This window comes from Cherax quadricarinatus, chromosome 14 (genome assembly GCF_038502225.1).
Source record: "Cherax quadricarinatus isolate ZL_2023a chromosome 14, ASM3850222v1, whole genome shotgun sequence".
NCBI lineage: Eukaryota > Metazoa > Arthropoda > Malacostraca > Decapoda > Parastacidae > Cherax > Cherax quadricarinatus.
Genome location: NC_091305.1, coordinates 33,139,930 through 33,165,356, shown reverse-complemented (window position 1 = coordinate 33,165,356; position 25,427 = coordinate 33,139,930). Strand labels below are relative to the sequence as shown.

The 25,427-nt window shown below is 42.0% G+C and overlaps 1 protein-coding gene across 1 annotated transcript in view; it reads left to right on the top strand.

The window, feature by feature from the left end:
* Window positions 1–25,427, top strand: part of LOC128698548 (major facilitator superfamily domain-containing protein 12) — a 576,952-nt gene that overhangs the window by 429,790 nt on the left and 121,735 nt on the right. Inside the window, exons 3-4 of the mRNA XM_070084952.1 lie at window positions 20,255–20,736; window positions 20,837–20,993. Of these exons, the coding sequence (XP_069941053.1) occupies window positions 20,623–20,736; window positions 20,837–20,993 (271 nt within the window). The 5' untranslated portion in view covers window positions 20,255–20,622. The remainder of the gene's footprint in view (window positions 1–20,254; window positions 20,737–20,836; window positions 20,994–25,427) is intronic.

Sequence of the window (25,427 nt, the reverse complement as noted above, 5' to 3'; positions counted from 1 at the left end):
TCTGTTATGTTTCTCAGTGATTGTTACTGTATTATGTTTCTCAGTGATTGTTACTATATTATGTTTCTCACTGATTGTTACTATATTATGTTTCTCACTGATTGTTACTATATTATGTTTCTCACTGATTGTTACTATATTATGTTTCTCACTGATTGTTACTATATTATGTTTCTCACTGATTGTTACTATATTATGTTTCTCACTGATTGTTACTATATTATGTTTCTCACTGATTGTTACTGTATTATGTTTCTCAGTGATTGTTACTATATTATGTTTCTCACTGATTGTTACTATATTATGTTTCTCACTGATTGTTACTAGTTACTATATTATGTTTCTCACTGATTGTTACTATATTATGTTTCTCACTGATTGTTACTGTATTATGTTTCTCAGTGATTGTTACTATATTATGTTTCACACTGATTGTTACTGTATTATGTTTCTCAGTGATTGTTACTATATTATGTTTCTCACTGATTGTTACTATATTATGTTTCTCACTGATTGTTACTGTATTATGTTTCTCAGTGATTGTTACTATATTATGTTTCACACTGATTGTTACTATATTATGTTTCTCACTGATTGTTACTGTATTATGTTTCTCAGTGATTGTTACTATATTATGTTTCACACTGATTGTTACTGTATTATGTTTCTCAGTGATTGTTACTATATTATGTTTCACACTGATTGTTACTATATTATGTTTCTCACTGATTGTTACTATATTATGTTTCTCACTGATTGTTACTGTATTATGTTTCTCAGTGATTGTTACTGTATTATGGTTCTCACTGATTGTTACTGTATTATGTTTCTCACTGATTGTTACTATATTATGTTTCTCACTGATTGTTACTGTATTATGTTTCTCACTGATTGTTACTGTATTATGTTTCTCACTGATTGTTACTGTATTATGTTTCTCACTGATTCTTACTATATTATGTTTCTCAGTTATTATTACTATATTATTGTTTCTTAGTGTCAACAGTAAATTCAGATTAGAATCATTATATGTTAATATATATCCTCACCGGGTAAGTTGTATACGTTATACCCAATTATATCTTTAGAACTATACGTCTTGAGGGTTACGACCTTTCTAGACTCGTCAGCAGTGTCAGATCAGTATAAAAGTTAAAGCATCGTACGAGTCAGGTACCACCCACGTACCTATTTACTGCACGGTGACCAAGGGCAACGGGTGTAAGGAAACTTGTCCTTGTATCCTGACGCTCCCAAGACTGAACCCGGGCTCTTCGGTTATTAGATACCCATGGAAGAACACCTTCAAGGGGCTTCTTGTTTTGCTTTTTCTTCCTAGAGTTTGAAAACGATTCTTACGATCGGTTTTAAATTTTCGTCGTTCGTGTACTGTAACTCGAGAAAGGTTCCTGACTCTATTGGTATTTGCCGCTGCCTTCTGGTCAGTTTGATAGACTAATCCTGGGTTTAGTTTCTGTTCAGTAACCAGAGAATGTCTCGTCAGAGTTACTTCAAACTTTCTACAGTGGTTTATCTTATCTAGAAGAAAGTTGGGATTGTTACTGAAATATGTAGGTAACAACTTTCAGATTTTATTTTTAATTTGGCATAATCTTTCTCTTCCCTGAAACATCTTGAGTTTGACTCTTCTGAACGACTTCAGTCTTCAAATAGTGATGTCTCCTGTAACATGGGACGGAACTTCAGTCCTCAAATAGTGATGTCTCCTGTAACATGGGACAGAACTTCAGTCCTCAAATAGTGGTCTCCTGTAACATGGGACGGAACTTCAGTCTTCAAATAGTGATGTCTCCTGTAACATGGGACAGAACTTCAGTCTTCAAATAGTGATGTCTCCTGTAACATGGGACGGCACTTCAGTCTTCAAATAGTGATGTCTCCTGTAACATAAATTTGCAATTTCCTAATATACTAAATTGAAGTGAAATTGTTGGCTTACAAGTAATAACTGGATAATGCTTCCTCCGATCAATTTCAAACTTTCAGCGATAGTGGAATTTTGGACTGTGTACAATATAATTTGTCAATTTTATTTTCCGTGCACTAACTGGAGAACGCCTCTTCTAAGCGGTTTCAAACCCCAAATTCTCGTGTATCCTTTTAAGAAACATTTGTTTACAAATTTTATTGAAGTGTGAGAATCTAAATATTGTCTTCCATGTGATAATTTTGAAAGCGCATTCCGACTGGCTTGAAACCTTCGACTCTCATCTGTCTTTGGCTTGTTATTAGTGTTTAGATGCCAGGGTTCAATGTTAGAGCTCGACTTACTAGCTTACCTTGTCTCGTAGCTCTTAGCTTTGTGAATATAACAACAATTAACTATTGTGGGAGTAATATGTGACTGACAACATAAAACTGACATACAAATCACAATCTTCTTTGAGCTTTACAAATTTACTGAAAAAAAAAAAATCATATTTTTGTACGGCTTTTTTCGAGAGCCGGTACATACTCACGTACAGTCTTGGTATCTTCCAAGGGTTTTTGTTTATAACTTCAGAACACCTCATCAGATAGGCCTCAAATTATCGGCGCAGCTAAACTATAATAACAGGAAGGTTCATGGAGGTATTGGCCTGTACTGGTGCACTCTAGTTTTTGTTAACTATTCACGATTCTGGTTTCTATGTGCTTTCTTAGAAACCAAAATATTTATGTATTCTACAGTATACCTGCAGTATACCTGCAGTATACCTGGCGGAGACTTCGGGGGTCAACGCCCCCAGTGTGTTGTATGTAGTTTCTCAATTTGATTAGTGAAATGATATGATATTTTTAGTGGAAAAAATAGGTATTCCTGATTTTGAGTCGTTATAGATTATTGAAAAATGGTATTATGATACCAACAAGACGTGGGAAAGACTTATGTACAGCTCACGACATTTATTAAAGGAAACGTTTCACAAAGAGTGGCTTATTCAGTCACTCGTGGCTTATTCAGTCACTCGTGGCTTATTCAGTCACTCGTGGCTTATTCAGTCACTCTTGGCTTATTCAGTCACTCTTGGATTCTTCAGTCACTCTTGGATTTTTAAGTCACTCGTGGCTTCTTCAGTCACTCTTGGCTTCTTCAGTCACTCGTGGCTTCTTCAGTCACTCTTGTTCTTCTTCAGTCACTCGTGGCTTATTCAGTCACTCGTGGCTTATTCAGTCACTCGTGGCTTATTCAGTCACTCGTAGCTTATTCAGTCACTCTTGGTTTCTTCAGTCACTCGTGGCTTATTCAGTCATATTGTGACCCCTGAATGGGTCACAATGTATACAATGTATATTACCTGTTCATATAATTTTATATTGCTTATATTTGCGATATTAGCTAAATCATAAATATATTGCTTTATATTATTATTTGATTTAGTTATATTATTAGGTAGGATGTAACATTTATATATTATTCAGTGTTCATAGTTCGAGTGTTAAGTAGCTGACAACATTGTCTAACTACTGTAATTAGCTCTCTGCTTGTTTCCTTGCCGGCTTCTCTGTGTTGCTGGGCAGCAGCAGTCCACGGAGAGTCACGTGATCAGGGTGGGGTGATCACACCTCACCAGTCGAAATGGCCTGCGCTAGATTATTGTCGGTTTGACGTTGCTTCCAACAAGACGCCCTCTTCAACTCTAAATTGCTGGCCCTTGTTGGAAGATCGTCTCTGTCACTTTCTTGTTGTTGGTTCTGTGAAACTCTGTTCACATAACATAGCCTAGACTTAGCGATTTTCGACGTTGTACTGAGGTTGTGTGTCGCATAGACACTCTGAGAAACTCAGGTCCAGAGCTGTATCTTCTGACCTAATTTGTACTGGTATCTGTGTACTGTCACAGTCGGGGATTTTCTAATGCTGAACTTAGATTCAGTAGTATGGGAGTTTTGTGACTTTTGTGGAGGATCTGCCGATGGTCCCTACTTAGTGTCGTTATATTATCTCCTTGTTCCTGATTCTGTGTCGCTGTTGCTTATTATATTGCTGTTCGGCTTATCAGTCGTTTTATTGTTCAAGCAAGCTATTTTGATTGCCAGGTTGGTCAGGAAGTTAGTTAATGTGAGGACTTTTAGTCAGTCACTGGTTAAGTTTAGTCGAGTCTTGAGACATAGCGAAATACTTAGAGCACTTACACACATACACACAAACTTACTTGTATATGTTTGTATTATGTTATTAAATGCTAACAGTGTACCAGACGGTACATAAAAGCCATAAAGATGTGATATGAGCCTTCAGCACAATACTACTGTACACCAGAGAAGTGTAAGAACATGTATCCTATATTATATTCAATTGATTACTATAATTTACTTTGATAATATACGCCTAGACGACTTTATTGTTATTAATAAACTTATTAAATTTTAATTACTTTAGTTAGTAGCCTACTAGTTGTAATCCTGAAGCACTATTGAATCTTACTAAATTCTAATGGATAATTGGACCAGGATACTGACAACTTGTTACAAAAACCCAGTAACAGGCTGGATGCTAGAAGGGCAGTACTTTCTAGTATTCACTGGAGATCTCTTTCATTATTAGATATCGCGTTTTTTGTAACAAGTCACTCTTGGCTTCTTCAGTCACTCTTGGCTTCTTCAGTCACTCGTGGCTTCTTCAGTCACTCTTGGCTTCTTCAGTCACTCTTGACTTCTTCAGTCACTCTTGGCTTCTTCAGTCACTCTTGACTTCTTCAGTCACTCTTGGCATCTTCAGTCATCCTTGGCTTCTTCAGTCACTCTTGGCTTCTTCAGTCACTTGTGGCTTCTTCAGTCACTCTTGGCTTCTTCAGTCACTCTTGGCTTCTTCAGTCACTCTTGGCATCTTCAGTCATCCTTGGCTTCTTCAGTCACTCTTGGCTTCTTCAGTCACTTGTGGCTTCTTCAGTCACTCTTGACTTCTTCAGTCACTCTTGGCTTCTTCAGTCACTCTTGGCTTCTTCAGTCACTCGTGGCTTCTTCAGTCACTCTTGGATTCTACAGTCACTCTTGGCTTCTTCAGTCACTCGTGGCTTCTTCAGTCACTCTTGGCTTCTTCAGTCACTCTTTGCTTCTTTAGTTACTCTTGGCTTTTTCAGTCACTCTGGGCTTTTTAAATCACTCTTGGCTTCTTCAGTCACTCTTGGCTTCTTCAGCCACTCTTGGCTTCTTCAGTCACTCTTGGATTTTTCAGTCACTCTTGGCATATTCAGTAGCTCTTGGCTTTTTCAGTCACTCGTGGCTTCTTCAGTCACTCGTGGCTTTTTAAATCACTCTTGGCTTCTTCAGTCACTCTTGGCTTCTTCAGTCACTCTTGGCTTCTTCAGTCACTCTTGGCTTCTTCAGTCACTCTTGGCTTCTTCAGTCACTCTTGGCTTCTTCAGTCACTCGTGGCTTCTTCAGTCACTCGTGGCTTTTTCAGTCGTGGCTTCTTCAGTCACTCGTGGCTTTTTCAGTCACTCTTGGCTTCTTCAGTCACTCTTGGCTTCTTCAGTCACTCTTGGCTTCTTCAGTTACTCTTGGCTTCTTCAGTAGCTCTTGGCTTCTTCAGTCACTCTTGGCTTTTTAAGTCACTCTTGGCTTCTTCAGTCACTCTTGGCTTCTTCAGTCACTCTTGGCTTCTTCAGTCACTCTTGGCTTCTTCAGTCACTCTTGGCTTCTTCAGTCACTCGTGGCTTCTTCAGTCACTCGTGGCTTTTTCAGTCACTCTTGGTTTCTTCAGTCACTCTTGGCTTCTTCAGTCACTCTTGGCTTCTTTAGTGTCACTCTTGGCTTCTTCAGTCACTCTTGGCTTCTTCAGTCACTCTTGGCTTTTTAAGTCACTCTTGGGTTCTTCAGTCACTCTTGGCTTTTTAAGTCACTCGTGGCTTCTTCAGTCACTCGTGGCTTCTTCAGTCACTCTTGGCTTTTTAAGTCACTCGTGGCTTGTTCAGGCACTCTTGGCTTCTTCAGTCACTCGTTGCTTCTTCAGTCACTCTTGGCTTCTTCAGTCACTCTTGGAGGCTTCTTCAGTCACTCGTGGTTTCTTCAGTCACTCTTGGATTCTTCAGTCACTCTTGGATTTTTAAGTCACTCGTGGCTTCTTCAGTCACTCTTGGCTTCTTCAGTCACTCGTGGCTTCTTCAGTCACTCTTGTTCTTCTTCAGTCACTCTTGGATTCTTCAGTCACTCGTGGCTTCTTCAGTCACTCTTGGCTTCTTCAGTCACTCTTGTTCTTCTTCAGTCACTCTTGGCTTCTTCAGTCACTCGTGTCTTCTTCAGTCACTCGTGGCTTCTTCAGTCACTCTTGGCTTCTTCAGTCACTCTTGTTCTTCTTCAGTCACTCGTGGCTTCTTCAGTCACTCGTGGCTTCTTCAGTCACTCTTGTTCTTCTTCAGTCACTCGTGGCTTTTTCAGTCACTCGTGGCTTCTTCAGTCACTCTTGTTCTTCTTCAGTCACTCTTGGCTTCTTCAGTCACTCGTGGCTTCTTCAGTCACTCGTGGCTTCTTCAGTCACTCGTGGCTTCTTCAGTCATTCGTGGCTTTTTAAGTCACTCTTGGCTTCTTCAGTCAATCTTGGCTTTTTAAGTCACTCTTGGCTTCTTCAGTCACTCTTGGCTTTTTAAGTCACTCGTGGCTTCTTCAGTAACTCTTGGCTTCTTCAGTCACTCTTTGCTTCTTCAGTCACTCTTGGCTTCTTCAGTCACTCTTGGCTTCTTTAGTTACTCTTGGCTTTTTCAGTCACTCTTGGCTTTTTAAATCACTCTTGGCTTCTTCAGTCACTCTTGGCTTCTTCAGCCACTCTTGGCTTCTTCAGTCACTCTTGAATTTTTCAGTCACTCATGGCATATTCAGTAGCTCTTGGCTTCTTCAGTCACTCTTGGCTTCTTCAGTCACTCTTGGCTTCTTCAGTCACTCGTGGCTTCTTCAGTCACTCGTGGCTTTTTCAGTCACTCTTGGCTTCTTCAGTCACTCTTGGCTTCTTCAGTCACTCTTGGCTTCTTCAGTCACTCTTGGCTTCTTCAGTAGCTCTTGGCTTCTTCAGTCACTCTTGGCTTTTTAAGTCACTCTTGGCTTCTTCAGTCACTCTTGGCTTCTTCAGTCACTCTTGGCTTCTTCAGTCACTCTTGGCTTCTTCAGTCACTCGTGGCTTCTTCAGTCACTCGTGGCTTTTTCAGTCACTCTTGGCTTCTTCAGTCACTCTTGGCTTCTTCAGTCACTCTTGGCTTCTTTAGTGTCACTCTTGGCTTCTTCAGTAGCTCTTGGCTTCTTCAGTCACTCTTGGCTTTTTAAGTCACTCTTGGCTTCTTCAGTCACTCTTGGCTTTTTAAGTCACTCGTCTTCAGTCACTCGTGGCTTCTTCAGTCACTCTTGGCTTTTTAAGTCACTCGTGGCTTGTTCAGTCACTCTTGGCTTCTTCAGTCACTCGTGGCTTCTTCAGTCACTCTTGGCTTTTTAAGTCACTCGTGGCTTGTTCAGTCACTCTTGGCTTCTTCAGTCACTCGTGGCTTCTTCAGTCACTCTTGGCTTCTTCAGTCACTCTTGGAGGCTTCTTCAGTCACTCGTGGCTTCTTCAGTCACTCTTGGCTTCTTCAGTCACTCGTGGTTTCTTCAGTCACTCTTGGATTCTTCAGTCACTTTTGGATTTTTAAGTCACTCGTGGCTTCTTCAGTCACTCTTGGCTTCTTCAGTCACTCGTGGCTTCTTCAGTCACTCTTGTTCTTCTTCAGTCACTCTTGGCTTCTTCGGTCACTCGTGGCTTCTTCAATCACTCTTGGCTTCTTCAGTCACTCTTGTTCTTCTTCAGTCATTCTTGGCTTCTTCAGTCACTCGTGGCTTCTTCAGTCACTCGTGGCTTCTTCAGTCACTCTTGGCTTCTTCAATCACTCTTGGCTTCTTCAGTCACTCTTGTTCTTCTTCAGTCACTCTTGGCTTCTTCAGTCACTCGTGGCTTCTTCAGTCACTCGTGGCTTCTTCAGTCACTCGTGGCTTCTTCAGTCACTCTTGGCTTTTTAAGTCACTCTTGGCTTCTTCAGTCACTCTTGGCTTTTTAAGTCACTCGTGGCTTCTTCAGTCACTCTTGGCTTTTTAAGTCACTCGTGGCTTCTTCCGTCACTCTTGGCTTCTTCAGTCACTCGTGGCTTCTTCCGTCACTCGTGGCTTCTTCCGTCACTCGTGGCTTCTTCAGTCACTCGTGGCTTCTTCCGTCACTCGTGGCTTCTTCAGTCACTCGTGGCTTCTTCAGTCACTCGTGGCTTCTTCCGTCACTCGTGGCTTCTTCCGTCACTCGTGGCTTCTTCAGTCACTCTTGGCTTTTTAAGTCACTCGTGGCTTCTTCAGTCACTCTTGGCTTTTTAAGTCACTCTTTGCTTCTTCAGTCACTCTTGGCTTTTTAAGTCACTCTTGGCTTCTTCAGTCACTCTTGGCTTTTTAAGTCACTCGTGGCTTCTTCAGTCACTCTTGGCTTTTTAAGTCACTCTTGGCTTCTTCAGTCACTCTTGGCTTTTTCCGTCACTCTTGGCTTCTTCAGTCACTCTTGGCTTTTTAAGTCACTCGTGGCTTCTTCAGTCACTCTTGGCTTTTTAAGTCACTCTTGGCTTCTTCAGTCACTCTTGGCTTTTTAAGTCACTCTTGGCTTCTTCAGTCACTCTTGGCTTTTTAAGTCACTCGTGGCTTCTTCAGTCACTCTTGGCTTTTTAAGTCACTCGTGGCTTCTTCAGCCACTCTTGGCTTTTTAAGTCACTCATGGCTTCTTCAGTCACTCTTGGCTTTTTAAGTCACTCTTGGCTTCTTCCGTCACTCTTGGCTTCTTCCGTCACTCTTGGCTTCTTCCGTCACTCTTGGCTTCTTCAGTCACTCGTGGCTTCTTCAGTCACTCTTGGCTTCTTCAGTCACTCTTGGCTTTTTAAGTCACTCTTGGCTTTTTAAGTCACTCGTGGCTTCTTCAGTCACTCTTGGCTTCTTCAGTCACTCGTGGCTTCTTCAGTCACTCTTGGATTCTTCAGTCACTCTTGGCTTTTTAAATCACTCGTGGCTTCTTCAGTCACTCTTGGCTTCTTCAGTCACTCGTGGCTTCTTCAGTCACTCTTGGCTTTTTAAGTCACTCGTGGCTTCTTCAGTCACTCTTGGCTTTTTAAGTCACTCGTGGCTTCTTCAGTCACTCTTGGCTTTTTAAGTCACTCTTGGCTTCTTCAGTCACTCTTGGCTTTTTAAGTCACTCTTGGCTTCTTCAGTCACTCTTGGCTTTTTAAGTCACTCGTGGCTTCTTCAGTCACTCTTGGATTCTTCAGTCACTCTTGGCTTTTTAAGTCACTCGTGGCTTCCTCAGTCACTCTTGGCTTCTTCAGTCACTCTTGGCTTCTTCAGTCACTCGTGGCTTCTTCAGTCACTCTTGGATTCCTCAGTCACTCTTGGCTTTTTAAGTCACTCGTGGCTTCTTCAGTCACTCTTGGCTTCTTCAGTCACTCTTGGCTTCTTCTGTCACTCTTGGCTTCTTCTGTCACTCGTGGCTTCTTCTGTCACTCTTGGCTTCTTCTGTCACTCGTGGCTTCTTCTGTCACTCGTGGCTTCTTCAGTCACTCGTGGCTTCTTCAGTCACTCTTGGCTTCTTCTGTCACTCTTGGCTTCTTCTGTCACTCTTGGCTTCTTCTGTCACTCGTGGCTTCTTCTGTCACTCTTGGCTTCTTCTGTCACTCGTGGCTTCTTCTGTCACTCGTGGCTTCTTCAGTCACTCGTGGCTTCTTCAGTCACTCGTGGCTTCTTCAGTCACTCTTGGCTTCTTCTGTCACTCGTGGCTTCTTCTGTCACTCGTGGCTTCTTCTGTCACTCTTGGCTTCTTCTGTCACTCGTGGCTTCTTCTGTCACTCGTGGCTTCTTCAGTCACTCGTGGCTTCTTCAGTCACTCGTGGCTTCTTCAGTCACTCTTGGCTTCTTCTGTCACTCGTGGCTTCTTCAGTCACTCGTGGCTTCTTCAGTCACTCGTGGCTTCTTCAGTCACTCTTGGCTTCTTCTGTCACTCGTGGCTTCTTCTGTCACTCGTGGCTTCTTCAGTCATTCTTGGTTTCTTCAGTCACTCTTGGCTTCTTCTGTCACTCGTGGCTTCTTCAGTCACTCGTGGCTTCTTCAGTCACTCGTGGCTTCTTCAGTCACTCTTGGCTTCTTCTGTCACTCGTGGCTTCTTCTGTCACTCGTGGCTTCTTCAGTCATTCTTGGTTTCTTCAGTCACTCGTGGCTTCTTCAGTCACTCTTGGCTTCTTCTGTCACTCGTGGCTTCTTCAGTCACTCGTGGCTTCTTCAGTCACTCGTGGCTTCTTCAGTCACTCTTGGCTTCTTCTGTCACTCGTGGCTTCTTCTGTCACTCGTGGCTTCTTCAGTCATTCTTGGTTTCTTCAGTCACTCGTGGCGACACATTTCCTATAATAAATGTCCTGAAGTGTACATAAATGTCCTGAAGTGTACATAAATGTCCTGAAGTGTACATAAATGTCCTGAAGTGTACATAAATGCCCTGAAGTGTACATAAATGTCCTGAAGTGTACATAAATGTCCTGAAGTGTACATAAATGTCCTGAAGCGTACATAAATGTCCTGAAGTGTACATAAATGTCCTGAAGTGTACATAAATGTCCTGAAGTGTATATAAATGTCCTGAAATGTACATAAATGTCCTGAAGTGTACATAAATGTCCTGAAGTGTACATAAATGTCCTGAAGTGTACATAAATGTCCTGAAGTGTACATAAATGTCCTGAAGTGTACATAAATGCCCTGAAGTGTACATAAATGTCCTGAAGTGTACATAAATGTCCTGAAGTGTACATAAATGTCCTGAAGTGTATATAAATGTCCTGAAGTGTATATAAATGTCATTTTATAGATTTTCTCATTTGGGTTTAACCTGAATAAGTAAAATATTACAAATTTTCTTGATTAATAAACTGGGAATTGTTGGAGCCAGTAAAATAACTCACGAATGCTGCTTCCGCTCAGCTTCAAACTTTCATCGCTGTTATGGCTTTATTCCTCAAAGCTTTGCACTGGGGTGTGTAAATTTTAATTTGCCAATGTTATTAAATATCTGGACTACACCTGCCTCGTTTAATACGTTTCAGATTTTAAATTCTGATGTAGCGTACTTAAGATTATTTAGAGATTTAATTGCCTTGTAAATTTATGCCGGATTCTGTACCATTCATTTTTTATGTGCACTGAGTTAGCGAGGTGCTGAGGATGTGGGATACCAGGATTCATTTCTCGAATTGCACTGGGACCGATGTACGTCTAGTTTAAAAATTAGTTAAAAAAAAATCTGCAGCTTAATTAGGGATGTCCCGAAGAATCACTGTCGGTGTCAGTTGGTATCTGTCGTTTTTACAGAATCAGTATCGGTGGATGATCCCCGATATTAGCCGATACTTTTATAATAAATATATTACTGTGCTGAAAAAATATCAAAATTAACACTGTACACACACATACACACACACACACACACACACACACACACACACACACACACACACGCACACACACACACACACACACACACACACATACACACACACACACACACACACACACACACACACACACACACACACACACACACACACACACACACACACACACAGGGGTCGGTCCTAGGACCAGTGCTATTTTTGGTATATGTGAACGACATGACGGAAGGGTTAGACTCAGAAGTGTCCCTGTTTGCAGATGATGTGAAGTTAATGAGGAGAATTAAATCTGATGAGGACCAGGCAGGACTTCAAAGAGACCTAGACAGACTGGACACCTGGTCCAGCAAATGGCTTCTCGAATTTAATCCTGCCAAATGCAAAGTCATGAAGATGGGGGAGGGGCACAGAAGACCACAGACAGAGTATAGGCTAGGTGGCCAAAGACTGCAAACCTCACTCAAGGAGAAAGATCTTGGGGTGAGTATAACACCGAGCATGTCTCCGGAAGCACACATCAATCAGATAACTGCTGCAGCATATGGGCGCCTGGCAAACCTGAGAACAGCATTCCGATACCTTAGTAAGGAATCATTCAAGACACTGTACACCGTGTATGTCAGGCCCATACTGGAGTATGCAGCACCTGTTTGGAACCCGCACTTGATAAAGCACGTCAAGAAACTAGAGAAAGTACAAAGGTTTGCAACAAGGTTAGTTCCAGAGCTAAGGGGAATGTCCTATGAAGAAAGATTAAGGAAAATCGGCCTGACGACACTGGAGGACAGGAGGGTCAGGGGAGACATGATAACGACATATAAAATACTGCGTGGAATAGACAAGGTGGACAAGGACAGGATGTTCCAGGGAGGGGACACAGAAACAAGAGGCCACAATTGGAAGTTGAAGACACAAATGAGTCAGAGAGATAGTAGGAAGTATTTCTTCAGTCATAGAGTTGTAAGGCAGTGGAATAGCCTAGAAAATGACGTAGTGGAGGCAGAAACCATACACAGTTTTAAGACGAGGTTTGATAAAGCTCATGGAGTGGGGAGAGAGAGGGCCTAGTAGCAACCGGTGAAGAGGCGGGGCCAGGAGCTAGGACTCGACCCCTGCAACCACAAATAGGTGAGTACAAATAGGTGAGTACACACACAAGTGGAGAAGTCACGCGCTATTAAGCACGTGAATTCGCGTCATTTCCTCACTGTCCCATAGGGAACAGAGCGTGGGATATAAACGTGTGCAAACACAACAGTGCATATAATCACTTATATTCTTCAAAAAAGAAGTATAAGTGATCACAGAAAACATAGTAAATAGTGCCAAGTGCATAGTGCCGGTCCAGAGTAAGGCAGTTACTGGCTGGTGCCACACAGGAAGCGTCTTGTTGTGCATAGCGTCCGAGACCCCAAGGAATCAATAAAATTAGGGGGCTAGAGTATTTTCCAAGAGCAGAAAAGTAAAGAAAAGTTAAGTATTAACAAAACCACAGGAAAAAAAATAAGATACGAGTGCTGATACGTGTAGGAGGAAGACGGGAAGAGAAGTGGTTGAGAACAATGCCTAAAAGTGTTTCCACACAGTACGTAGTGGAGTATTTGAAGAATAAGTGCGACCCAAGGCAGGGAGATAAGAGATCAGTATAGATGTGTTAGTAGACACAGTGAGTGTAGTGAAAAAGTTATATGAGCTAGTGACTACAGTGTGTAGAGTGAAACAGGAAGGTAGGGGGAACAAGGAAGGTAGGGGGAACAAGGAAGGTAGGGGGAACAAGGAAGGTAGGGGGAACAAGGAAGGTAGGGGGAACAAGGAAGGTAGGGGGAACAAGGAAGGTAGGGGGAACAAGGAAGGTTAGGGGGAACAAGGAGGTAGGGGGAACAAGGAAGGTAGGGGGAACAAGGAAGGTAGGGGGAACAAGGAAAGTAGGGAGAACAAGGAAGGCAGGGGGAACAAGGAAGGTAGGGGAAACAAGGAAGGTAAGGGGAACAAGGAAGGTAGGGGGAACAAGAAAGATAGGGGGAACAAGGAAGGTAGGGGGAACAAGGAAGGTAAGGGGAACAAGGAAGGTAGGGGGAACAAGGAAGGTAGGGGGAACAAGGAAGGTAGGGGGAACAAGAAAGATAGGGGGAACAAGGAAGGTAGGGGGAACAAGTACCACGACTGAGAAGAAGCGTCGCAAAGCTGCAACTACACGAACCCAGGTACCGGATGTAAAGTATTAAGTTTTTCTTTGGTTGTATGAGAGATTTTGGGTCTGGGTCTGCAATACTTATAGCTGAGGATCTTGAACCCTGCTCTGGAGAGCTGAATATCATATTAGAGCACTCAACACTTAGTATGGGGGAGTAACTGGAAAGGGACTTTAGCGGTGCACACACATCAGTGAGGTGTGCAGGCGCATAAGTCAGGCAAAATACACCCATATTGTAAGTAAGTTTATTTAGGCATACACAAATACTGTGCATAGATTGCCATACATAGCAGCACAGTTGTAGAGAATCTAGTGTAGAGAAACTGGGAGAGCCCTAAAAGCCAGAAAGTGATTTATTTTACTTCTAAATTAAGGTAGAACCAGGAAAAAAGGCTCGGGTGACAGTACAGTAATGTACACAGCCATACATGTAGATGCACACATGTGCACACACAAGAGGTCATAAAGTCACACATACAAACTTGTACGTACCTACCCTAGTGGGGGTACCTTCATTCCTTCCTCCCCTCTCCTCCTCCTCCTGCCCCTCCCCCTCCTCCTATATCTCCTCCTCCTCCTCCTTCTCCTCCTATCCCACCTCCTCCTGTTCCTTCTCCTCCTCCATCTCCTTCTCCGGTGCAGAGCCTACTAGGCCTACAGACACTGTAAAGGCTGATCCTATCCATCTCACACACTCTCACCCACTCTCTCACTCTCTCACACACTCCCACACTCTCTCACACTCTCACACTCTCTCACACTCTCTCACTTTGACACACTCTTCCACACTCACACTCACACTCACACTCTCTCACATTATCTCTCCCACTTTCTCACACTCTCCCACACTCTCACACACTCTCACACTCTCTCACACCCTCTCTCACACTTACACTGTTTCACTTACAGTCTCTCTCTCACACCCACTCACACTTTCTCAGTCACACTCTTTCACTCACACTCTCTCACTCACACTTACTCACACCCTCTCACCCACACTCTCTCACTCACACTCACTCAAACATTCTCACACACTCTCAGGGTGACGGTTAGTGTGGGGGCCACCAGTACACGACAAACAAACGCGCACACCCAAGTACAAAGGTACACACAAGCAAACGCGCGAACACACACACACACACACACACACACACACACACACACACACACACACACACACACACACACACACACACACACACACACACACACAAACACACACACACAAGAAACGACCAAGAAGTATGTGAGGAGTTCAACATGAGATTTCAGGAAGTATTTACAGTGGAGGCTGAAGGGACAACGGGAAGACAAAACAGTGGGGTACAGCAACAAGGGATATACCAACAAGTGTTGGATGAATTACACACAACTGAGGAGGAGGTGAAGAAGCTCCTAAGTGACCTTGATACCTGAAAGGCGGTGGGACCGGACAACATCTCTCCGTGGGTCCTTTGAGAGAGAGCAGAGACACTATGTGTGCCACTAACCAAAATCTTCAACACTTCCCTTGAAACTGGGCAACTACCTGAAGTATGGAAGAAGTCAAATGTCGTCCCCATCTTTAAGAAAGGAGACAGAAATGAAGCACTAAATTATAGACCAGTGTCACTGACGTGTATAGTATGCAAAGTCATGGAGAAAATTATCAGGAGGAGAGTGGTGGAGCACCTGGAGTGGAACAAGATTATAAACGACAGCCAGCACGGATTCATGGAAGGCAAATCCTGTGTCACAAACCTACTAGAGTTTTATGACAAAGTAACTGATGTAAGAAATGAGAGGGAGGGGTGGGTTGATTGCATTTTCTTGGACTGTAAGAAGGCCTTCGACACAGTTCCTCACAAGAGATTAGTACAGAAGCTAGAGGAACAGGCACATATAACAGGAAGGGCACTGCAATAGATCAGGGAATACCTAACAGGGAGGCAACTGCGAGTCATGGTCCGTGATGAGGTATCACAGTGGGCACCGGTGACGAGCGGGGTCCCACAGGGGTCAGCCCTGGGACCAGTGCTATTCTTGGTATATGTGAACGACATGACGTAAGGGATAGACTCAGAAGTGTCCCTGTTTGCAGATGATGTGAAGTTAATGAGGAGAATTAAATCAGATGCGGACCAGACAGGTCTATAAAGAGACCTGGACAGCTGGACGTGTGGTCCAGTAACTGGCTCCAAGAATTTAACCCCGCCAAATGCAAAGTCATGAAGATAAGGGAAGGGCAAAGAAGGCCGCAGACAGAGTATAGGCTAGGAGGCCAAAGACTGCAAACCTCACTCAAGGAGAAACATCTAGGGATGAGTATAATACCAAGTACGTCGCCGGAAGCACACATTAACCAGATAACTGCTGCGGCATTTGGGCGCCTGGCAAACCTGAGAATAGCATTCCGATACCTCAGTAAGGAATTGTTCAAGACTCTATACACTGTGTATGTCAGCCCCATACTGGAGTACGCAGCACCAGTTAGGAACCCACACCTGTTCAAGCACGTCAAGAAATTAGAGAAAGTGCAAAGGTTTGCAACAAGGCTAGTTCCAGAGCTAAGAGGTATGTCCTACGAAGAAAGGTTTAGGGAAATCGGTCTGACAACACTGGAGGACAGGAGGGTCAGGGGTGACATGATAACGACATACAAAATACTGCGTGGAATAGATAAGGTGAAAAAAGACAAGATGTTCCAGAGATGAGACACAGAAACAATTGACCACAATTGGAAGTTGAAGACTCAGTTGAGTCACAGGGAAGTTAAAAAGTATTTCTTCAGCCACAGAGCTGTTAGAAAGTGGAATAGTCTGGCAAGTGATGTAGTGGAAGCAGGAACCATACATAGTTTTAAGACTAGGTATGGTAAAGCTCATGGAGCAGGGAGAGGGAGGACCCAGTAGCGGTCAACACCATTGTTAACGAGGAGCTGATCAAAATATCGACTTGGATGACAGCCAATAAACTTACGCTTAACACTGACAAAACCTACTATATTATGTTTGGTAGCAGAGCAGGAGATGCACAAATTAACATTAAGATCGACAACACTCTAATTACCAGACATAATGAGGGCAAATTCCTAGGCCTATACCTTGACAACAACCTGAATTTCAGCACCCATATCCAACACATAACCAAAAAAGTATCCAAAACAGTTGGGATCCTCTCCAAGATACGATACCGCAAAATGCCCTTCTCACACTATACCACTCACTTATTTATCCATACCTCACCTATGCTATTTGTGCTTGGGGATCAACTGCAGCAACACACCTAAAGCCAATAATAACCCAACAAAAAGCTGCAGTAAGAATAATCACTAAATCCCATCCCTGGCAACACACCCCCCCACTCTTCATTGATCTAAACTTACTCCCTGTTCAGTACATACACACTTACTACTGTGCAATCTACATCTACAGGACCTTAAACTCCAATATCAACCTTGACCTAAAACGCTTTCTTGATAGTTGTGACAGAACCCACAGGCATAACACCAGACACAAACATCTCTACGACATTCCCCATGTCCGACTAAACCTTTACAAAAATTCAATGTATGTCAAAGGCCCTAAAATCTGGAATACCCTACCTGAGAACTCTAAAACTGCAGACACATTCATCACCTTCAAAACTACCATTAGAAAACATCTTATCTCCCTGATACACCCCATCAACTAACTACACGAATACCACCTGGTGGTTCACACACTCACACACCCATTTGACCATAAACAGAAATATTAATCTCAATCTTAAAATAATGAATCCTATGATACTCCAATACTGAAACTATGTACTGTGCCAAAACAAAAACATTCACATTGCTAAACTCACAAACTAGTATTTAGTCACTTAGCCATAATACCAACTTACCTCATAATTTTTAATATTTTAAAATAAAGAATTAAACAAAGTCTGCCAGAAATGCCTAGCCATGCTAGGCGTTCTAGTGGTACACTCTGTAATCATTATTTAACTACATGTAAACCACACAACAACCAAATTCTGTAAATTCAGCATTGTAATCTTTATAGAGAATAAACTTTGAATTTGAATTTGAATTTGAAAGAGGCGGAGCCAGTAGTTGGCTCTCGACCCCTGCAACCAGAGTTAGGTGAGTACACACGCACACACCACACACACACACACACACACACACACACACACACACACACACACACACACACACACACACACACACGGGGCCAGGAGCTAGGACTCGACCCCTGCAACCACAAATAGGTGAGTACACACACATCGATACCTCAAAGGCAATGGGACCAGACAACATCTCCCCGTGGGTCCTTAGAGAGGGAGCAGATATATTGTGCGTGCCACTTACCACAATCTTCAACACATCCCTGGAAACTGGGCAACTACCTGAGGTATGGAAGACGGCAAATGTAGTTCCCATTTTTAAAAAAGGAGACAGAAAAGAGGCACTAAACTATAGACCTGTGTCATTGACGTGTATAGTATGCAAAATTATGGAGAAGATTATCAGGAGGAGAGTGGTGGAGCACCTGTAACGGAACAGGAGTATAAATGCCAACCAGCACGGATTCACGGAAGGCAAATCCTGTGTCACAAACCTTCTGGAGTTTTATGATAAAATAACAGAAGTAAGACAAGAGAGAGAGGGGTGGGTTGATTGCATCTTCTTGGACTGCAAGAAGGCCTTTGACACAGTTCCTCACAAGAGATTAGTGCAGAAGCTAGAGCACCAGGCGCATATAACAGGAAGGGCACTGCAATGGATCAGAGAATACCTGACAGGGAGGCAACAACGAGTCATGGTACGTAATGATGTATCACAGTGGGCACCTGTGACGAGCGGGGTCCCACAGGGGTCGGTCCTAGGACCAGTGCTATTTTTGGTATATGTGAACGACATGACGGAAGGGTTAGACTCAGAAGTGTCCCTGTTTGCAGATGATGTGAAGTTAATGAGGAGAATTAAATCTGATGAGGACCAGGCAGGACTTCAAAGAGACCTGGACAGACTGGACACCTGGTCCAGCAAATGGCTTCTCGAATTTAATCCTGCCAAATGCAAAGTCATGAAGATGGGGGAGGGGCACAGAAGACCACAGACAGAGTATAGGCTAGGTGGCCAAAGACTGCAAACCTCACTCAAGGAGAAAGATCTTGGGGTGAGTATAACACCGAGCATGTCTCCGGAAGCACACATCAATCAGATAACTGCTGCAGCATATGGGCGCCTGGCAAACCTGAGAACAGCATTCCGATACCTTAGTAAGGAATCATTCAAGACACTGTACACCGTGTATGTCAGGCCCATACTGGAGTATGCAGCACCTGTTTGGAACCCGCACTTGATAAAGCACGTCAAGAAACTAGAGAAAGTACAAAGGTTTGCGACAAGGTTAGTTCCAGAGCTAAGGGGAATGTCCTATGAGGAAAGATTAAGGGAAATCGGCCTGACCACACTGGAGGACAGGAGGGTCAGGGGAGACATGATAACGACATATAAAATACTGCGTGGAATAGACAAGGTGGACAAAGACAGGATGTTCCAGGGAGGGGACACAGAAACAAGAGGCCACAATTGGAAGTTGAAGACACAAATGAGTCAGAGAGATAGTAGGAAGTATTTCTTCAGTCATAGAGTTGTAAGGCAGTGGAATAGCCTAGAAAATGACGTAGTGGAGGCAGGAACCATACACAGTTTTAAGACGAGGTTTGATAAAGCTCATGGAGCGGGGAGAGAGAGGGTCTAGTAGCAACCGGTGAAGAGGCGGGGCCAGGAGCTAGGACTCGACCCCTGCAACCACAAATAGGTGAGTACAAATAGGTGAGTACACCTACACACACACACACACACACACACACACACACACACACCATCGACAAGTCCATTTGAGAACCAGTAACTAAAACACTAGGCCAAGTAATGACACTGCCTTCTCAAAAAAAATTAAGTTATTTAATATTTCACCTTCCCGTGTTATTTAATACCCACTGTGCAATAAACATTCCCTTATATATCGAACACAATCATTATAGTCTTAAAATTATAATACATAGGAAAAATACCGGTGTCGGCCAAAATTTTGGTACCGTCCCGTAAGTCGTCAGTGTACCGCTGCCTGGCAACTCTCACACAGGGAAAAAACCCATGGCTAGGACCGGTTTTTGCGGAGCAAGACTTGTGTACAAATTCTTAAGTTTATTTTATGTACGTTTTATTTGATTCTATTAGTTATTCTTTTCAAGGAATCAAGTTTTGGTTAATGATCCTTTACTGTTTAACAATATTCACATCTTTGTACTACATCTTTCTCATACATTATTTTTTTTCCATCACTACTTCTCTGCTATAATAATGTCTTCCTGCTCGATGGTAACTCTTCCACACAACAGTACCACTCACTTGATATAAATACCGACACCATGGAAAAGTAAACACTTAGGCAGTATAATGAGATCCTTTATAGAGAACGTTTTTCCCACGCAGTGGCCTTTATCAAGTTTCACATTATCCTCACACTGCCGTCGGCTACCAGAAGACTGAATTGTTTCCCGGGAAAAAGGTGTGATTGTTGTCGAGTGAGGGAGCGTGAGCGGTACTCGAGTTCTGGGAAGCGGTGAATTTATCTCTGATATAACCCTGGTATCCTTGCAGAGGCAGCTAGTCGTGTGAGACAGTCGTCCCGACCGCACATCTCTCACAGGCGACCGCTCCGCCACTACACACCTGCCGTCACTGACTGTTCTCTGCGTCTCGTACACCATCGTTGCCTTGTTCTGCCTTTGATCTGACGAGGGTTAGCTTTCCCAACGCCTCCGTCTTCTATAACTACCTCTGGTGCCAACAGCACATCCTCTCCTCCTCCACTGCCACCAAAACGTCCCTTCTAAATACCACTCGTGCCCCAACGCCTCCCTCAACCATCACCTGAGTCGTGAGATAAATCTCAGTCAAGAGGCTCACAGAGGCACCTCAGCTACGCACCGCCAGGCTCTGGACGGGTCTATCCCTTTACAGTCACCATGGATAAACAATCCTTGCCATGGGTAACCAAACTCAGCTACGGTGTTGGTCACGTCTTCAACGACCTGTGCGCCTCCATGTGGTTCACCTACCTCCTAATATACTACGAAAAGGTTAGTCCCGAGCTGCTCTACGCATCACGAAGTGTAATAATATAACAATGAAAACGAGTGCTAACTCAGTGCCAGTGCTAACTCGGTGTTGTGTGCTCAGGTACTGCTGTTCAGCTCTACCATGGCTGGGCTGGTGCTCCTGGTGGGGCAGGTGGCTGACGGCATCAGTACCCCCATCGTCGGCATCTTCTCAGATAAGGAGAACAAGATCGGTCTCTGCGCCAGATACGGACGAAGAAAAGTCTGGCATTTGTTAGGTAAGGCAGAATTATTCTTAATATCTTAATATAAAAGACTTGTTTCCTGTAGTGAATGATTTATTAGTCTTGAATACACTCTGAAGCACTAAACTAATAATAAATAATAATAATAATAATCGCAAAATTGTTGTGAGTGCATAGAATTATTTTTACACAAAGCCCGAGTGACCCACAACGTTTAAATGAGCGTATATACACAGAGCTATGTGTATGTATATACACAAAGTTGTGTGTAAGTATATACACAGAGTTGTGTGTATGTTAGTATATACACAGAGTTGTGTGTATGCTAGTATATACACAGAGTTGTGTGTGTTATTATATACACAGAGTTGTGTGTATGCTAGTATATACACAGAGTTGTGTGTATGTTGGTATATACACAGAACTGTGTGTATGTTAGTATATACACTGAGAGAGTATATCCTCGGAGATGTGTATTTCCCGGTGTCTACACTAACAGGGTATAATTAAAGAGAGATGTATATTTCGGTATATACAATGAAAAGTTATATACACCGAGAGATGTGTATTTCGGTATATACAATGAAAAGGTATATACACCGAGAATTGTGTGCATGTTAGTACATACATAGAGCTGTGTGTGTGTGTGTTAGTATATATACACAGAGCTGTGTGTATGTTAGCATATACACAGAGCAGTGTGTATCTTAGTATATACACAGAGCTGTGTGTATCTTAGTATATACACAGAGCTGTGTGTATCTTAGTATATACACTGAGAGAGTATATTCTCGGAGAGGTGCATTTCTCAGTGTCTACACTAACAGGGTATAATTACAGAGAGATGTGTATCTCGGTATATACAATGAAAAGGTATATACACCGAGAGATGTGTATTTACGTATATATACAATGAGATTTTACCTTAATTCTCAATACGGAGACTAAAATCTTATTGATTACGAGTGAAGAAATGATGAGAACAGTAATGACCTTGGTGTAGTCGGTAGCCTTTAAACCAGCCAATCAGCGTTTAGGGATAAACTATAAAGATACCCTGGGGGAGGGATGATTACCCGGGTGATTATTACCCCACAAACTTGACATTGCCACTTGATATATATTTATATAAACATGACTGGCATCAACCTGGAGGTTACTTGGAGGTTACCTGGAGGTTATTCCGGGGATGAACGCCCCCGCGGCCCGGTCCATGACCAGGCCTCCCGATGGATCAGGGCCTGATCAACTAGGCTGTTACTGCTGGCCGCACGCAGTTCAACGTACGAGCCACAGCCCGGCTGATCCGGCACTGACTTTAGGTATCTGTCCAGCTCTCTCTTGAAGGCAGCCAGGGGTTTATTGGCAATTCCCCTAATGCTTGATGGGAGGCTGTTGAACAGTTTTGGGCCCTGGACACTTATGGTGTTTTCTCTTAGTGTACCAATGGCGCCCCTACTTTTTATTGGCGGCATTTTGCATCGCCTGCCCAGTCTTTTACTTTCGTAGGGAGTGATTTCTGTGTGCAGATTTGGGACCATTCCTTCCAGGATTTTCCAAGTGTAGATTATGATGAGAAATTTGTGACGATTCACAAAATACTGTAAAACTAAAAACCAAATTAGCAATAATAATAATAATAATAATAATAATAATAATAATAATAATAATAATAATAATAATAATTAATAATAACAATAATAATAATAAAATAATAATAATAATAATAATAATAATAATAATAATAATAATAATAATAATAATAATAAATATAATAATAATAAAATTATAATAATAATAATAATAATAATAATAATAATAATATTATTATTATTATTATATTATTATTACTACTATTATTATTATTATTATCATTATTATTATTATTATTATTATTATTATTATTATTATTATTATTATTATTATTATTTTTAATTATTATTTCAAAACATTGTACAAATATACATAATGATATAAATTCTGAATATACATAACATTTCTGCAAAACATTTACGTTCACTTAATGTGTACATAGTATGTGTTGTACACAGAGTGTGTGTCTTCACAGGCACACACACAGTGTATGTGTGTCCATGTGTACACGCTTGTTGAGTTTATTCTTACACAGTTTTTGTGTCTAATTGTATACACGAATTTTGCGTACACATTTACACATAGTGTACACAGAATGTGTGTCCAACTGTACACTATGTGCGTACATGTAGTGTTTAATTAAGTGTACAGGTGCACACACAATGCTTAAAGCAAGGTAAACTGAAGAATTATAACGTGACAGTAGCACGAGTTATTATCACAGTAACAGTTATAATAATAACACGGTAACAGTAATTGTTATAGTAACAGTAGTTATTATTGTAGTAACAGTAGTTATTATGGTAGTAACAGTAGTTATTATGGTAGTAACAGTAGTTATTATGGTAGTAACAGGAGTTATTATGGTAGTAACAGTAGTTATTATGGTAGTAACAGTAGTTATTATAGTAGTAACAGTAGTTATTATGGTAGTAACAGTAGTTATTATGGTAGTAACAGTAGTTATTATGGTAGTAACAGTAGTTATTATGGTAGTAACAGTAGTTATTATGGTAGTAACAGTAGTTATTATGGTAGTAACAGTAATTATTATGGTAGTAACATTAGTTATTATGATAGTAACAGTAGTTATTATGGTAGTAACAGTAGTTATTATGGTAGTAACAGTAGTTATTATGGTAGTAACAGTAGTTATTATGGTAGTAACAGTAGTTATTATGGTAGTAACAGTAGTTATTATGGTAGTAACAGTAGTTATTATGGTAGTAACAGTAGTTATTATGGTAGTAACAGTAGTTATTATGATAGTAACAGGAATTATTATAACAGTAACAATAGTTATTATAACAATAGTTATTATAGCAATAACAATAACGTTTCGCTCTCCAGGAGCGAAATAACACAGTAACAGCAGCAATTATAACAATATTACGGTAACTGTAGTTATTATGGCAGTAACAGTAGTTATTATAACAGTAATAGCACTTATTATAAGAGTAACAGTGGTGGTTATAACTGTAACAGTGGTTATTATAACTAACAGTAGTTGTTATGGAATTAACACAGTAACAGTAGTTATTATGGAAATAACAGTAACAGAAGCAATTATAACAATAATACGTCAAGAGTAGTTATCATGGCAGTAGCACAGTAGTTATCATGGCAGTAACACAGTAGTTATCATGGCAGTAACAAAGTAACAGTAGCAGTTAAAACAACAATAACATTAACTGTTATTATGCCCAAATGAGGAAAATCTGTGGACTAAAATCACAAGGGTATTAAAAGAGGACAACATCAAAGCTGCTTTCATAGAAAACCTGGAAGCTTTCTACAACAGATGGGAACATAAAAAGTCTGGGCTGAATGGTACTGCCCTTGATACTGGCCATGTAGTCAAAAACTGTAAGGCTGGAGGTGATGTCCTGGGAGACAGTAATAGTAAAGCTGGAGGTGATGTCCTGGGAGACAGTAATAGTAAAGCTGGAGGTGCTGTCCTGGGAGACAGTAATGGTGAAGCTGGAGGTGCTGTCCTGGGAGACAGAAATGGTGAAGCTGGAGATACTGTCCTGGGAGACAGTAATGGTGAAGCTGGAGATTTTGTCCAGGTAGTCGGGAATTATACGCAGGAAGGAATACATATAAATGACCTCATAGGGGACAGGAGCCATAGTAGGGAAACAAGTGTAGTCAAAGATAAGATAAAACCAATATTGCAAACTAGAAATACCGCAGGAAATAGCAAACAAGAGGACTCCAATAGCAATAGTGAGGATAAATTACCAAAAACAACTGGTGGGAGCTCCATTGTTGGTGCTAGGGAGGATAGAAGTAAGACAGGGAAACATGCACCAACAGGGAATACAGTCACAGAAACCCAAGGCAAGCGGAAACCAAGCCTGTGCACATACTATGCACTTGGTATCTGCTGGCATGGGAAATCTGGAAAAACAGATGGGACGTGCAACTATGACCACCCTAGAAAATGCCATGCCCATATGACAACAGGAAAATGCAAACTCCCTTCCTGTAAGCTTTTTCACCCTGAAATGTGTACCTTTTCAGTACAGGAAAGACTGTGCTATAACTTAAATTGCCAGGCATACCATCTAAAGGGGACAAAAAGATACAAAACATCCAGGCCATGGGAAAACCTGGGTAGCCACAGCCACTCAAGAGGGAGGGGTTTTTTAGTGCCAGGAAGGAAAAAAAACTGGCAGGAAATGGCAGAAATCGTACACCAAATCCAGTCATTCCTGGAGTGGAACCACAGTCGATGGCCTCCACTCCAAACCAACAGATACAGATACTAATGCCGGAAAAAAAATCCCCCCCAGTACCAACAATACCACCAGTCCGATAACATTCTTCTTTGCAAATATACAGGGTCTAAAGCCAGCAACAAACAACAAA